The sequence below is a fragment of the Poecilia mexicana genome, unplaced genomic scaffold (assembly GCF_051168715.1).
Source record: "Poecilia mexicana isolate PSO_F unplaced genomic scaffold, ASM5116871v1 scaffold_23, whole genome shotgun sequence".
NCBI classification, from domain to species: domain Eukaryota; kingdom Metazoa; phylum Chordata; class Actinopteri; order Cyprinodontiformes; family Poeciliidae; genus Poecilia; species Poecilia mexicana.
Genome location: NW_028263392.1, coordinates 11,065,828 through 11,079,564, shown reverse-complemented (window position 1 = coordinate 11,079,564; position 13,737 = coordinate 11,065,828). Strand labels below are relative to the sequence as shown.

The window sequence follows — 13,737 nt, the reverse complement described above, 5'->3', positions numbered from 1 at the left end:
AGGATACCAAACATCGTGAGGGCAATACGTTTCTCAATAAATGTAATTGTATTCTTGTTTGCTTGCAAACATTCTTTGACAAAAACAATACATTTGTGGGATGGGTTTGTGACTCGAAGGCAAGGCCAGATTTTCTGAAGATAATGAGAAAAACCTCCTGTCCGACATACACATGCATCAGCCTGTTATTTTAAATGTTTTAAATAAGATGGCCTGTTTTCAGGCGAGGGATTTATGGGGAAGAATGTGTCCAGACGAAGGAGGAATGAGAATCCTCCATGTCTTGGAGTCATGATTACCATGATCATGTAATCGTGTTGCAGGAAACAACCCCTCGCAAATCATAACTAAGGACAGAGATCAGCAATTTACTGAGTCGAAATTTCCACCGCAATCTCAGTGTGTGAAATAACAATTGCAAAAGACTGCTTAGGTGTGGTACATGGGAGGAATTATTTCAAACTGTAAGATATTCAAGATCTACATATTACTTATACATTTGGCCAGCTGTACAGACTAACTGGCCTAAATCACCAGCAATAAATAGTAGTTAATTAAAACCAGAGTTCACAGAGAGTGGTAGAGAAGCCAAAGGTTTAAATGATTTGCAAAAAGAAAACAATGTTAAAATACATTAAATAGGCCTAAAACGAAAATGTTTTTACCAGTTTATTAGTCACACTACGCAGGTAAAAACTTAATGAAACTGGCCTTTATGAAGTGATTAACTGCTAACTGTATCCAAATAGTTTATTTTCCATTGCCCATCCCTCAGACTGTCTCTTGCCTCTTCTTCATGGCCTCTGCTCTGATGACTAAACCTCATCATCCCTGTCACCTTCACACTTCCTGAGCAAACTCGCTACTCATCCATCCATACATCAAAACTACCCTTCAGCTTTACAGCAGACAGACAATCTCTGACGGATGTGTAAGTATAGACAGTTCAGGCCCATCCCATGCAGCCCCCTGGCCAATATGTCCAATTAGCATCAGTCTACTCGCCTAGCCAGGCGAACTCCTGTCAGTGTTGCACTGAGGACCGGCTACAGAGTGTCCAGTGAGGTCACAACACTGGCCATAACAGTTGTCGCATCTCAACGCAACTACGTTAAGCGGCTCAAAACAAGTCAAACATTATCATAGAACCACCTTTTCTATGCTTCTTCAAGAAACAGATGTTCTGTGGTTTCTCAACAGAGGTGATTTCTGCATCTAGAAATATTGTCATTTGATACTATGACTACTTAACTATTTACAGACTGATTTGTTTTTTTAAACGTCCATACTGCAAGTCTATCAGGTTTTATTCCAGCCTCGTCCATACTCCATTTGTTGCAACATTACCTACTTTTTAAACTTTTTATTTTGAACTTCCTTGCATCATCTTCACCGTACATAAATGGCTAAGTACATCATGTTGCTGCAATACGACTCAGGGTCAAGCTCTGGTAGTTAAACGCTTCCGTAAAAATATGTAGCCAGTTTATCACATCTAGCTTTTGTAAATTCAGCAACTGGAAGGACGTGAGTGACAGGCCTCGACAGGCCATTTGTCAGTTACAGATCATATATCATGTTAATGTCTAGAAATATACAGAACATTTTCAGTCATATTTTCCAATCCAACTTCCAGACACAGGCAGCCCACTCCACTGACTCTGTGCTGCATCTAACGGAGTCAACTGCTGTATGGGTTTAGCGCTCGATTATACCGACATCTTTCTCTGTAAAGTAACTGTGATAAAAAGCATACAAGTTAACTTACAACACCCTCACTCTACTAGTCTCGGCAAGCATCTGCTTCCATACAAACAGCTGCTAGCTATTCCCAAGGTTGCCTGGGCAACAGTGTAATGGAAAATTCTTGGGAATTTCCATGTGGCAAAAGATTGTTAACGCAATAAAGCTGCACTGGAGTTGCTCCCCGTGATTTCTTGTTTACAGACATGCCAGTCTCTTCAGAAACTTGGGACGGGAAACTTAATCTGGATTCTATGTATAGGCAGAGTTTACAAAATTTACAAAATCTCTGCAAAGCTTTCTGCTGCTTTGCACTCCACGGTCATTTTAGCTTTGCCCTAATATTTGAGCAAGACCTTCGGCTTCTTTTTTTCCCGTATAAGAGTGGGGCCTTTCTAAATTTAGAAAGAATGGGGCAAAAAGGAAGTGAAGGAAGACAGAACAACAAAAATCAAAGTCTAAAAGACACTGCATAAGCAAACGAGCTGACACACAAAAGCTTGCAAATCACAGCTAAAAGAACCCAGGACCAGAGCTTTTCATCTGTTGCTTGTTACAGTTAAAATAATCCGCCCCAAACCTCACTCTGCTACCGCTGCCATTTTCAAAGATGACCCGGAAAATGAAGGAAAATTATGTCGTACAACTTTCTGTTCCCGGGTATTTTATTAGATGAGACATTGTCTCTGGGAAGATGCAGAAACATTCAACAGCCCAAGATGTTATTTAATCAAGACGACCTGCCTGAGGCATTTTGACTAGAATCAAAGCGAATATGTATAAATAGCAAAAAAAAACAAAAAACTACCAATGTGTTGGACCGTGTGACTGTAGCCAGCATGATTCTCCAGAGACGCAGGCACATTTTCTGGTTCAAATCTTCTTGCACAGCAGTTACATAAAGCAAATACAAAGTATTAATAAGTTTTCTTTGTTGCAAGCCAATTGTAAAATGTTGACTCATAATCACTCTGTGGTTGCTACATGGCAGATTAAAGGCACAATTATATGCATAATTGAGAGTTTCGGTTTGTTGCGTCACTTTATAGTGGATTTAACGATGGGACTACTGACAACAGTGTTAACATCAAGTGTCTGGGATCCAGAGGAAATTACTGCAGGTTAACATTTGTGTCACTCAGGCAAAAGTAGGTTTAATACAAACATAAGTGACATGCATACTTATGTATGTATGTCTCATACATAAGCCGGGCAGAAAGAGGGAACATTAACCGATGAGAAAGATAGTAAGAAGAAAAGGTCAAAAAGGGAAGACAGACATAATCCAATCTCTCCATCTTTGTCCCTAGCGTTCTATGTTCTTAGTGATTTCTTCCTTGAGCAATCAGGATGAAGGTTGTGAATCTAAACGTGATAATCCAAAGGCAAACCCAACTCATCCCCCTGCTCTGAAAAAAGGCAAACTGCAGCACAACTAAACTATAAATCTGGTCTCGTATAACAATGCCTTTGTTTATACTCTGAATGCTGTCTCCTGAGCTGACCTTTCCCCGTTTAAAGCAATCACTTGCATCTGGTTGTGCAGCTCCCTGTGTGGACATCATGTACACAGCCCACAGATCAATCCACTTAGTGCCCATAAAATATAGGGAGTGGGTAGGCGACTCAAAGTGTGACATCATCGCTCCCAGCCATTAGGCTAAGTGCCATCATCGCTCATGGCTCACCACCTCTCTGAGACCAGACTTGGGCTGCATTCAAGAGCAATCCTGTTTTGCCCAGGCTCCCTTGAGCCATCAGGATTGTTGTCAACCTGTTGACTAGCGGTGAAGTGCAGCATGAAGAGTGAACAGAGCTTTCATTCGGGAACTACTTTCCTCTTGCCATGCGCTGCAAATATTGAATTAGCACCAGAAATATCCAGGTCAGAAGTCAAATTTAGACAAGGGCAAGCGACGCCTCGCCTCCTCCCGTAATATCTCCGCCTCATGCTATGAGTTCATAACACAAATTTACATCCTGCAGAGCAAATTACATCATTTCACCTCATGACTGGGAGCGAACCTGTGCGATCTGAAGCAATGAATAAAACAAACTGCACATCTCAGCAACCCGACAAGGATCTGCTTATAAACATTTGGTTAGGATTACGTCACCGAAAGAGGTATAAAACCATAAAGCAAGGTCAAAATTTAAAGAGTTAAAGTAACAGCTGCACATTTCTAAAATTAGATTCCATCAAAAGATTCTGAGGAGTTTATATATAATATATATATATATATATATATATATATATATATATATATTTTATGTTTTTGACCAAATTTCTAACAATAAATCTTGATGAATTGGTCCAAGTGACTAAAGCTAATGGCTGGTCATATTAGGGTCAAGATCAAAGCAGATTTCTACACTCTTAACTTGAATAATACTGAATTAACTTTTTGTCTAAAGTTATATTATGCACTAAAGGGTTACATATGCAGCAGCCAAAAATTATTTAGATGGGAAATGAAAGCAGGAGGATTGTGCGTCACCAATCTTCTTCCATCAAACATGCAGTCAGGAACTTGTGAAGCAATTCAAGTCAATAGAAAAAAAAAACAAAAAAAAACAACAAGTATAGCAATTCTCAAAAACTTCATGTATCCAGCAATAATATTGGTTTTCAACTATTTACCTTAGCAGTTACCATGCCCAAAAACTCTTAACTTTATCTTTTCTCTTTACTTTTTACATAAAAAGGACATTAATGATGAACCAATTCCTATCTTCTTTTACCATGGACGTAATTATTGACTTCTCTAACAACCCAATGTAACTTAACTTTTAAAAGTTTCATAACATCCTTCAAAAACAGAACAAAGAAAAACACGAACCACTTAAGCCTGTTTGGGTTTGGTACTGCCTAGACTAGTCATTTAGTCTTCAGTATTAAAAAAAAAAAAAAAAAAAAAAAAAAAAAAAAGAAGAGGCAGCTATAGGATCAATTAATCTGGTTATATACTAAAGGATGCTATTCTAAAAAAAAAAAAAAAAAAAAAAAAAAATATATATATATATATATATATATATATTTATTTATTTTTATTTATTTTTTTTCTCTGAAGGTTACATCACCGATTCTGCAGGTGTGTATACAGGTACAACTCTTTGTACCTGTAATTGGAATAAAACCAGATCAGATGATTGTAGAGGTTGCAGCTAGTCTGACAGGGGGAGGGACCAAAGCAAACTAAAAATCTTAATCCCCCCAAAACAATCATGCTGTTTAAGCAAACATTCAGATTTTATAATAGTTTTCTATCAGATTACTCTGACTTGAAAAGCTTAACACGTTCTATTCTTAACCCACGTTTCACAGCTGTAGTTTCTAAACTATTCATATTCTGGATACCACAAAGAGTTAATTAAACTTGTGACATCAACTAACAAATGGCATGATTTGGCATTTTATTTGCAATTAAAAGTATAGTTGTCATTTTTTTAAAACTATATTTGCTTATAAAACATTTGGTTGATTCTTTTTTAAGCATCCTCAAGACCCCCTAACCCCCCATTTATTTATTTATTTATTTGAGACCACCAGATAATAGGAAACAACACCACAAGAAAGCTACATATTCCCAATAAATGATGCTAAAGGTAGTTAAACTCATATAAATTTAAATTAAAAGCATAAGTCTCTTTAAAGGTGCAACTGGAAAACTTTAGACACTTAACTGTCTTTCCAGGATGATGGGTATGACAGCCAGCATGACACATGTCACACCGCTGCAAGCTTATAGCAAGGACAACTAAAACATGTTTCATGACGTCAAATTTGCTTCCCATATCGGAGACATGCATTTTTAACAACTTTCACTTCCTCAACTCAGACTAGTGGGGGAAAAAAAGTCTTAAGGCTTCACACAAGCAAGCGCTCTGACAAAAAAAAAAAAAAAAAAAAAGCCGTCATTTCCCAGGCGCGCTTTACAGTTACTACCAGAGAGTTTGGAAAGCCAACAGGCTGTTTTGAGGCGATACTCACATCTGGGATGTTGGGAATTGTCCGGGCGAAACAGACGAAAGAGTCGTCAGGAGAACCAACATGCACAGAGAGTAATCCATGGCTTTTTTTTGCGTGTGTGTCTTTGTTCAACCCGAGATGAGAGAGAAAGACGCGCAAAAGAGCTGATCACCAAATCCAAAGCAGCGTCCTCCTCATCCAAACGCCTCACAACGCCATCGGTGCGCGTTTGGAAACAAATCTAATCTGGTCGCTATCTGACTCCCCCTCCTCCTCCTCTTTCTCCTCCCACCGGTGGAGTTGAGGGATTTGCTTTTTTAGGTTCAGACGTGAGATAGCCTACTGTTAAGTGTCTAACACTTGCTGTGGAAGGGTATTGGAGAGCGGTTCAACGTGCTTGTGTCAAAGAATAAAAAGAGAGAGAAAAACAAAAAACAAAAAAAAAGGGGGAGGGCGCAACAGAGATCGGTGCCCAGTCGCACACTGCAAAAAATACCCCAGTCTGGGATGTCTGACACGGCGAAAGGGCATGTGTGCTGTGTTTAGTGGGAAGTTAACAAGCATGCATATGCTTATTGTAACAGTTTGCGTGCGTGTGTGAGAGATGAATTTGGAGCAAACGTAAAAAAAAAAAAAATAAAAAAAAAAATAAATAAAAAAAAACTATGCGTGACTCCTGGGTGTCAGTGTTGCCAGATGGGGACCACATGGCAGAATTGATTGGTGTCTGCGCGTTTTGGCAAAGTAAAGACGAATTTATCATTTTTGCTTCTACTTGTAAACACTGAAAGGAAAATTAAACTAATCTAAATCCCACACAGCTAAGTCCAAAATTATTCATATCACTAGGCATGTTAAAAAAAAAATCAATGGGGTAAAAAGTGTTTCGATCAAGTTCTTAATATTGCAGAACAACTTTTTCCATGTTTCCACTGGCATTTTGACAATTTATCTTCTGAGCTCTTAGCCTTTGATGTTGGAAGGGCTCCTTGCCATCACCATAATCTTAAATTCTTTACACAGATTACGATAATCCTCACATAAGTAGTTACATTTAGTTACCCCTGTCCACTACAGAGTCTACCTTATATTAAAATGTTAGATCAAACTTTGTACAGGTTTTACTTGACCCTCGTTTCTTTGCATCCTTGATAGCAAGACTGCATTGCAAGGTGGGCATTGCAGGCGAGGGCAACTTTGCTGGTCACATGACTTTCTGGCCTCGACCCATAAAGCAGTCCATTTGTCATTCAGTCGAGCGTCTCAAGGAAGTCTCACAATTGTCACCAAAAATTGGTTCACTGTTTTACTATGCGTCACTACAAGCCTTCATTTAATTTTTCAGAGTGCAGGGCCTTTGTTTATGCTGAAATGTGATAAATTCCACTTGCTTCAAGGGTTGTGGCAAACTTAATATAAAGTGACATTTCCCTTTCCTGGGAAATACACCGAGGTGAATACTAAAAATGCTGTCTCTCTACAAACACTTGTTATAAACCAATTTCCTGTATTATTCCATGATCCGCATGTAAATATCTCTCGTTTATCTATACTTGCATGTGTATGCAAGTAAATGTGTTGGCGGTGCATTTTAATGAGAGTCACAACAAGCAAATGGAGCAAAACGCTCTTCACCCGCTGTTATTTGAATCACATAAATAGATTTACTGTGCAAATAGCAGCTCATGCTGCCCCTCTCAGGTTTCACTGTAACTGACAAAAGCTGATCCTTTGGGATCTCTTGCTAGGCAGGAAGGGGAGGGGATTAAGGGAGGAGGAAAGCATTTAAAGAGCAACAGCAGAGGGGAAGGAAGTTAAAAATACTTAAGTGTGCAAAAAAAAAAAATACTTACATTTGTCAAAAGAATAATCTTTTGATTCAAGCATTAACCAATAAATAATAAGTCATGATTGTTTACATTTTCCAGAAGAAATTAAATGGGAAAAAAAAAAAAAAAATGCAACATGTTGCCAGGATTTTATTGAACAGACGCACCCCATCAGGATAAAAACCCAGGTCCTTGTTGCTGTGAGGCAGTAGTGCTGGCCATTACAATGTGTAGCATACAGCATCTGTATGTTGTAACATAGCTAGTGGGAAAAAAAGTGTTTTGTCTAAAACGTCTTTTGGAAAGAAAGGGGGCGATTATTTTTTATGTCAAAATCACTTTTGGCAAAAAAACAAAAACAAAAAACGACAGTCCATTATTTTAGGAAGGTGACGATACGCAAATGTCGCAGAAATGGTTTACACAAAGAAAATTCAAATTTGGTTTCAACAGTTCAAATATTTTTGGTTGTAAGTTGTAATACATCACAGCAAGACCATCTTTAAGAAGCTTTGCCTGCATGAAAACTGGTCTTGAATTTACAATGCAAGGGTAGAATTTTGAACATAGCGTTTGGAAAAATAAATAAAGGTTTGGTAACTGAGCAAGTCAAAGCCCAGACCTGAGAGAGATTACTGTGGTGTGGCCTTACTGCTGTCCATTAAAAAACAGTGGCAAACTTTAATGTACCCAGAGTACTGCTGTAAAGAACAGTAGCTTGAATAATGGACCTAATTATGTTTGAGACAAAAAAAAAAGTCTTATAAGAAACTATTCCAGATAATTGATCCTGAAGCTGAATCTACAAACTACTGGATTTTGGGAATTGTTGCATTTTCCTTAAAAAAAAAAAGTTTCCTTTTATTTTATTTTCCAATCATAACCTTAACATATTTTGGTTCATAATGACTGGACAACAGCAAGTAGTGAAAAATATTCAGTGGACATTTCTAGAGGTTTCGTGAATGTCAGCAGCATGGCCCACTATACTCTTAGTTTAACCTGTTGACCAGTAAAGTCCAGTTGGCCGCAGGTTATGTTCCCAGAATAAAGAAGCTGCAGAGGAAGTAAAGTCAACTTGTGTTTGTGTGTAATGACATGCGACACTGATGTCTGCTTTCTTGGAGCATTAGGAACATCGGTGAAGTGTGGGGTGAGGAGAGGGAAAGGTTGTGGCCTTCTGTCCTCAACCACTGATCGCGTCCACATGCGAAGGGAATTGTGGCTATTTAGAAACGCCATTGTCTCTGCACTAAACTCTTTCCAGGGGCTAAGCACACATTACATGCATGTCGTTTTGCTGGTGCAAGAAGGAACATTGGTTGGTGATAAAAATCAACCAGTTTGGAAGAAAGTACAGATTTCAATAAAATTCTCCATGCAAAACACAAAGAATTTATTCCGTAACTAGATTATTTGAATATTTTTTTTAGCAAAAGAAGTCAAGCTAAAATGTACAATACAAGGAATATTTTTTTGCCCATTGGCTTCATTTTTGACCTTTGACTTTTTGTTGCTCTTCTAGTCACAACCATAACACTCTGAAAACGGTTGTTGAAATACAACGAGCTGTTCAAGCTGCAAGACGTGATTTAGCATGATTAAGCTGATCTGTCAACTCTATCCTCCTTTCGGGAAACTTGAAATGTTACCATTTCATTCTATCGAATTCTCTGCAATACCAGAAAATTGGTATTTCCACCTTGCTGATCCTTCTAAAAACACAAAAAAATATAAAAAAAAACAAACAAAAAGGGGGCATTCTACAGAATCTTGAATTCAATTTTACTGAATACACCACATGTACTAACTGCACAACCAATCTTCTCCACCCTTGGCTTCCCCCACAGGCTGTCGAGCTTAATTGATTCATTACATTCTACTGGGCCACCGTGTTACCATGGCAACAAATGACTTCCAAGTTTAAACTTTAATCACCATCACCCCCGCACAGTGTCTTCTTGGCAAGATGATAGGACATGTGTTCCATCGCTACGTGAGTTGACATGGATGGATATCTTCCTCAATAGATGTTCTAAAAGTGGAGGAGGAAAGTTGGAACCTGAAAGAAGAGCATAACGATTTGTATGGCCATGGTTTAGTTCTTTTAAACCAAGCCTTCAACAGAAGGCACAATCTGTCAACCTTATGAAGTTGTATCATTAGGTGAGGTTGGTTGGAAGGCATCAGGAAGTTGGCTGTACTTCAAAGATGAGAAAGATTGACATTTTAGATATATAGAGCTTTCTTTAAAGTAAATGAAAGGCTAATTTAAATGACAAAACTTTTTTTTTCTTTTTCTCCAGAATGACTGCAAATATATTTGTTTACATTTGTTTCTTCATTAATATCGCGTCTGCTTCAAATGGCAATCTATGAACAGATCTAAAATGCGCTGCATGTGCTCCAAGTTTCTTCTTGGCCATAGTTGCGACGGTTACACCTTGTTGCCTCAGAACGAATTGAAATGATAGCGGGCATGTATGATATGATGTCTCACTTGGGACAGGGCAGTCTCTGTACACTGTGCACTGACTGATCACATTACTATTAGTGAAAGCCTTTCTGTCAGGAGGCTAGCTTAAGGCCCAGAGGAGAAGCGGCACGGGGTGAAACAGGCACCAAGTGATGGGAGCTGCCCTCAGGGGGGGGATCTGAAGAGATTTGATGTTATAGGCCGAAGCTGTACTGCATCCTTTCAAGCTCTGGTCTGCGAGGTTGAGGGTTCTGTGCAGCCTTAGCTGTTCTTTGGGTTGCAGACTGCAGGATCTTAAAGATCCTGTTAACTCTTCCAATTTTGGGGGTGACGGCCCTTGAACTACAGGGAGGCTATAAACACTTTGAAGTAGAGAACGTGATTTTTAACTTTCCACAATAGTGGACTTTTTATTTCTTATGCGACTGATCCTATCAGTAGGTATAACAATGTTCAGTAAACTATTCCAGCTGCTCATTTTGTTTTTCTTTAACGATTTATTTGACATCAACATTGGCACATTTAAAACCACACCTCCAGAGCCCCAATATTTGACTTTGACTTCTTATTCATTACCTGTTCTGGTGTTACCAAATCAGATCAGCCTATTTCAGTTGATGGTTTTATAACTACAGCCAATTGGTGTCAAGTGTGCAGAAAGTAATCCCTTCATTATGGTTCTTCCTCAAGATTCTGCTGCCTGGGATATTCATTGAGGTTGCCACTCAAAATCTCCGCTCTTGAACTACAGGAGAACTTGTTCCATTCACAGTAAAAAGTTGTAGAAGTGACTGTCATGATGCCAATTGATTATCGAAATGTCCATCAAAGACCAGTGGAGACTAGACACTCGCCATTATAAGAATATGGTCACTTTGCTTATCTCTTTAAAGGAATTAAAATGAAATACTTTAAAAATATGCAATTTAGCATCAATTCTCTGTAAACGTATTGTTTTGGCATGTTTTACTTCAAATATCTCTTGTTTTCATACAAATAATCAATAAAAGGTGAATATGTAAGTATATTCAGAACTCAGACCTAATACTTTGTAGGACAGTGTTTTGAGGAAGTTACAGCTCCAAGTCTTTCAGGTGAATGTTCCTACCATCTTTGCACATCTTTGACTTAATTTGGTCATTTTGCTAGCCCTTTAGCACGTTTTGATCTAGATTACTCAATTGCCTTGACTCCACCTGTCAATCATTCTGGGGGGGTTGGAATAAATACTTATAAAACTCATTCTTTGGGGTTTGTCAGCAACTGACCAATCGGTCGTAGTACATACCTCTTAACTGGAGAAACCTCCATCAACATTGTCAGGATTCATCATAGCCAAGACGCTTCGGTCATATGGAGATTTCAAGGAAAATAATAGGAAATCATGGTCAACGTTGCCTGTGGGGAACATGCAATCCCAACAGCCATTACCCAGAGTGTTTAGAGAGCGGAACACAATTTATTGCATTTCTAAAATCCAAAAAGAGTCTTTACTAATGCACAAAATGGGTCAAGGCCTGCAGGTGACCTCATGTCTGTGAAATGCAACCGTGATGGGCAGAAAATATCATGCGTTTGTCTCCACAAAGTAACTGATACTAATCATCCCATTTTTTTTTTGTCATAACATTTAGCGATATTCAAATCAAAGATCAATAAGTGAAGGTAGTTATGCATGATTTTGTGTGAAAATTCCAATCATAGCTCTACATCAGCATGAAACCATGTGTTGCAGTAACTGTGACATTTACATTTAAGCACCTTTTTAGGTAATGTTTATTTTTAAGCATTTTTCTGAAGGCAAATTTTCACAAGCAAGTATCAAGTCTTTACTCACCCGTTTTGTATGCAAAATGTGTCCGACACAAACTTTCACGCTCGCCTCCAATGAGAATTGTTGCCTTCATTCTTCTTCTGGTTGCGAAAGACTTGGGCTTTAGCACTGCTTTCTCAGTTGTTTCCCGCAAATAGCCTTACAGGCCTGATATGACAGAGTTTTCTTCCCTGTCGTTTTTACGTTAGTGTTGGCTAAGGCAAAAATAGCTAAAAAAAAAAAAATGTCTTGAGTAATGCATTGAGTCCACTACCTGAAATGAACTATGTAACAGTGTAACAGTTCATTTGTCGGAGGTGCTCCACTTCCGCATATGGCAGAGCCGGCCATAGACATAATATGTCTATGGAGCCGGCGACATATCTTCTTTTTTATGGCGGTTGGGAAGCAACGCTCAGATGCGCATTACCGCCATCTGCTGGAATGGAGTGTGGATTGGGAAGCTAAACATATTGGCCTCATGGGATTATAACTATAAATAAAATCCAGCACAACAAATTACTTTCAGAAATTAACTTATCTGGTTTACTTGTGTCTGATTTAATCCAGCTGATCTGTGAATGTTTCAAATGCTTTTATTTTAGTTTTTTAAAGAAACATTTAGTGATTAGGTGTTGTCATGATGGGGGAAACTAACAATGAACAATGCCTCACTGTTCTCACCAAGACAGGCCATTACGTGGGCATGTTTGTTCTTCAGCATGGACAGAAAAATCTGGTCAAGTTGACTGGGTGTTGGATGGAATTAAAATCCTGAAAAAAATAAATAAATAAATTTGAAATTGTGATGGCGGTTCATCCTTCTGCAAAACAGCAGATCTACATAAACGAAGTTAAGTATACCACATTTTTCTGAAATTGTTAAATAAAAGTTCAATATTTTGAGCATATATGATGACAACAATTTGGCCTATCTCACGAGAGTCACTTTAAGATAAAGTTAAGGCACACTATGTCATCTTCAGTTTGGATATCGTTACAAATAAATACAAACTTAAAATTTTGTCCTGGCATTAACATTTAACTTCAGTTATTCCCATGTTTTACAAAAAAAATTAAAAAATTAAAAAAATAAGGCCAGTGTGTTGGCATCTTTCATTTGGCCTGGACCAAATGTACAAATTAACATCTATCCTGTAAACTGTGGCACATAGGAAATAAATGTGTCAAAGTAAGCTCTCTCAAAAAAAAAAAAGAAAAAAAAAAAAGACGAAACAAACCTCCTCTTTGGCCGCTGCAAAGAGATCTAACCTCCGTTCAACCGCAGATGAGATGATGCAGCCGGCGACATTGTCTGATGTGGCCCCTCCAGATTTCTGTCGTTTTGATCATCCTCGTCTCTCAGTGAGTTGCTGAAGCAGAATGACAGCCAGACATTTTAATGCCTCTGCCTGACGCAAACTACATCTTTGAAGGCAGAAGAAGAGCACATGCACATCTTTACAACTTAAGAATCTGAGAGACCTTTCACAAACAAAAAGGGAGGACACAGATGCGGAATTTTGGAGAGCAAGATACTGTGATGACAAATATGAAGGACAACAGGGAGGGCGGAGAAAAGAGAATCAATCTAACAGAGAGGGACACTCGGGCTTTGATAAAGTCCTCACCTGTGACAAAAAGACGCATTCAAGAAGTTAATCCAAAACACATGAAAGCAGTTACAGACTGGATAATTTGACCATAAATGTACTTGCACAGATTCTAACAGCTATAAAATCTTAGAAAAAGAAAAAGTTGCTCCTCTTGCTGTCTTGATATGGACTGTCACTGTAACCAAGTAGATTTTTTTTTTATATGATCAAGCTTACTCCATTTCCCCCCATCTCGTTTCAAATACATTCTTCTTAATCGGTGGTATAAAGACTTACGTTCTCTAAGGATC

General features: G+C 38.4%; 1 protein-coding gene across 3 annotated transcripts in view; it reads right to left on the bottom strand.

Moving 5' to 3' along the window:
- The window catches only part of cacna2d1a (calcium voltage-gated channel auxiliary subunit alpha2delta 1a), an 82,073-nt gene extending 69,886 nt beyond the window's left edge, over positions 1-12,187 (bottom strand). Inside the window, exons 1-2 of one of the 3 annotated variants that reach the window (XM_088003433.1) lie at positions 11,856-12,187; positions 11,307-11,361 (exon numbers count right to left, since the gene is read on the bottom strand). In XM_088003433.1, the coding sequence (XP_087859559.1) occupies positions 11,307-11,335 (29 nt within the window). In that variant the 5' untranslated portion in view covers positions 11,336-11,361; positions 11,856-12,187. Of the gene's footprint in view, positions 1-5,734; positions 6,667-11,306; positions 11,362-11,855 lie in introns of those variants that run through there. The other 2 variants (XM_088003432.1, XM_014982418.2) reach the window with 2 other exon arrangements.
- Between the last annotated feature and the right edge of the window lie 1,550 nt (positions 12,188-13,737).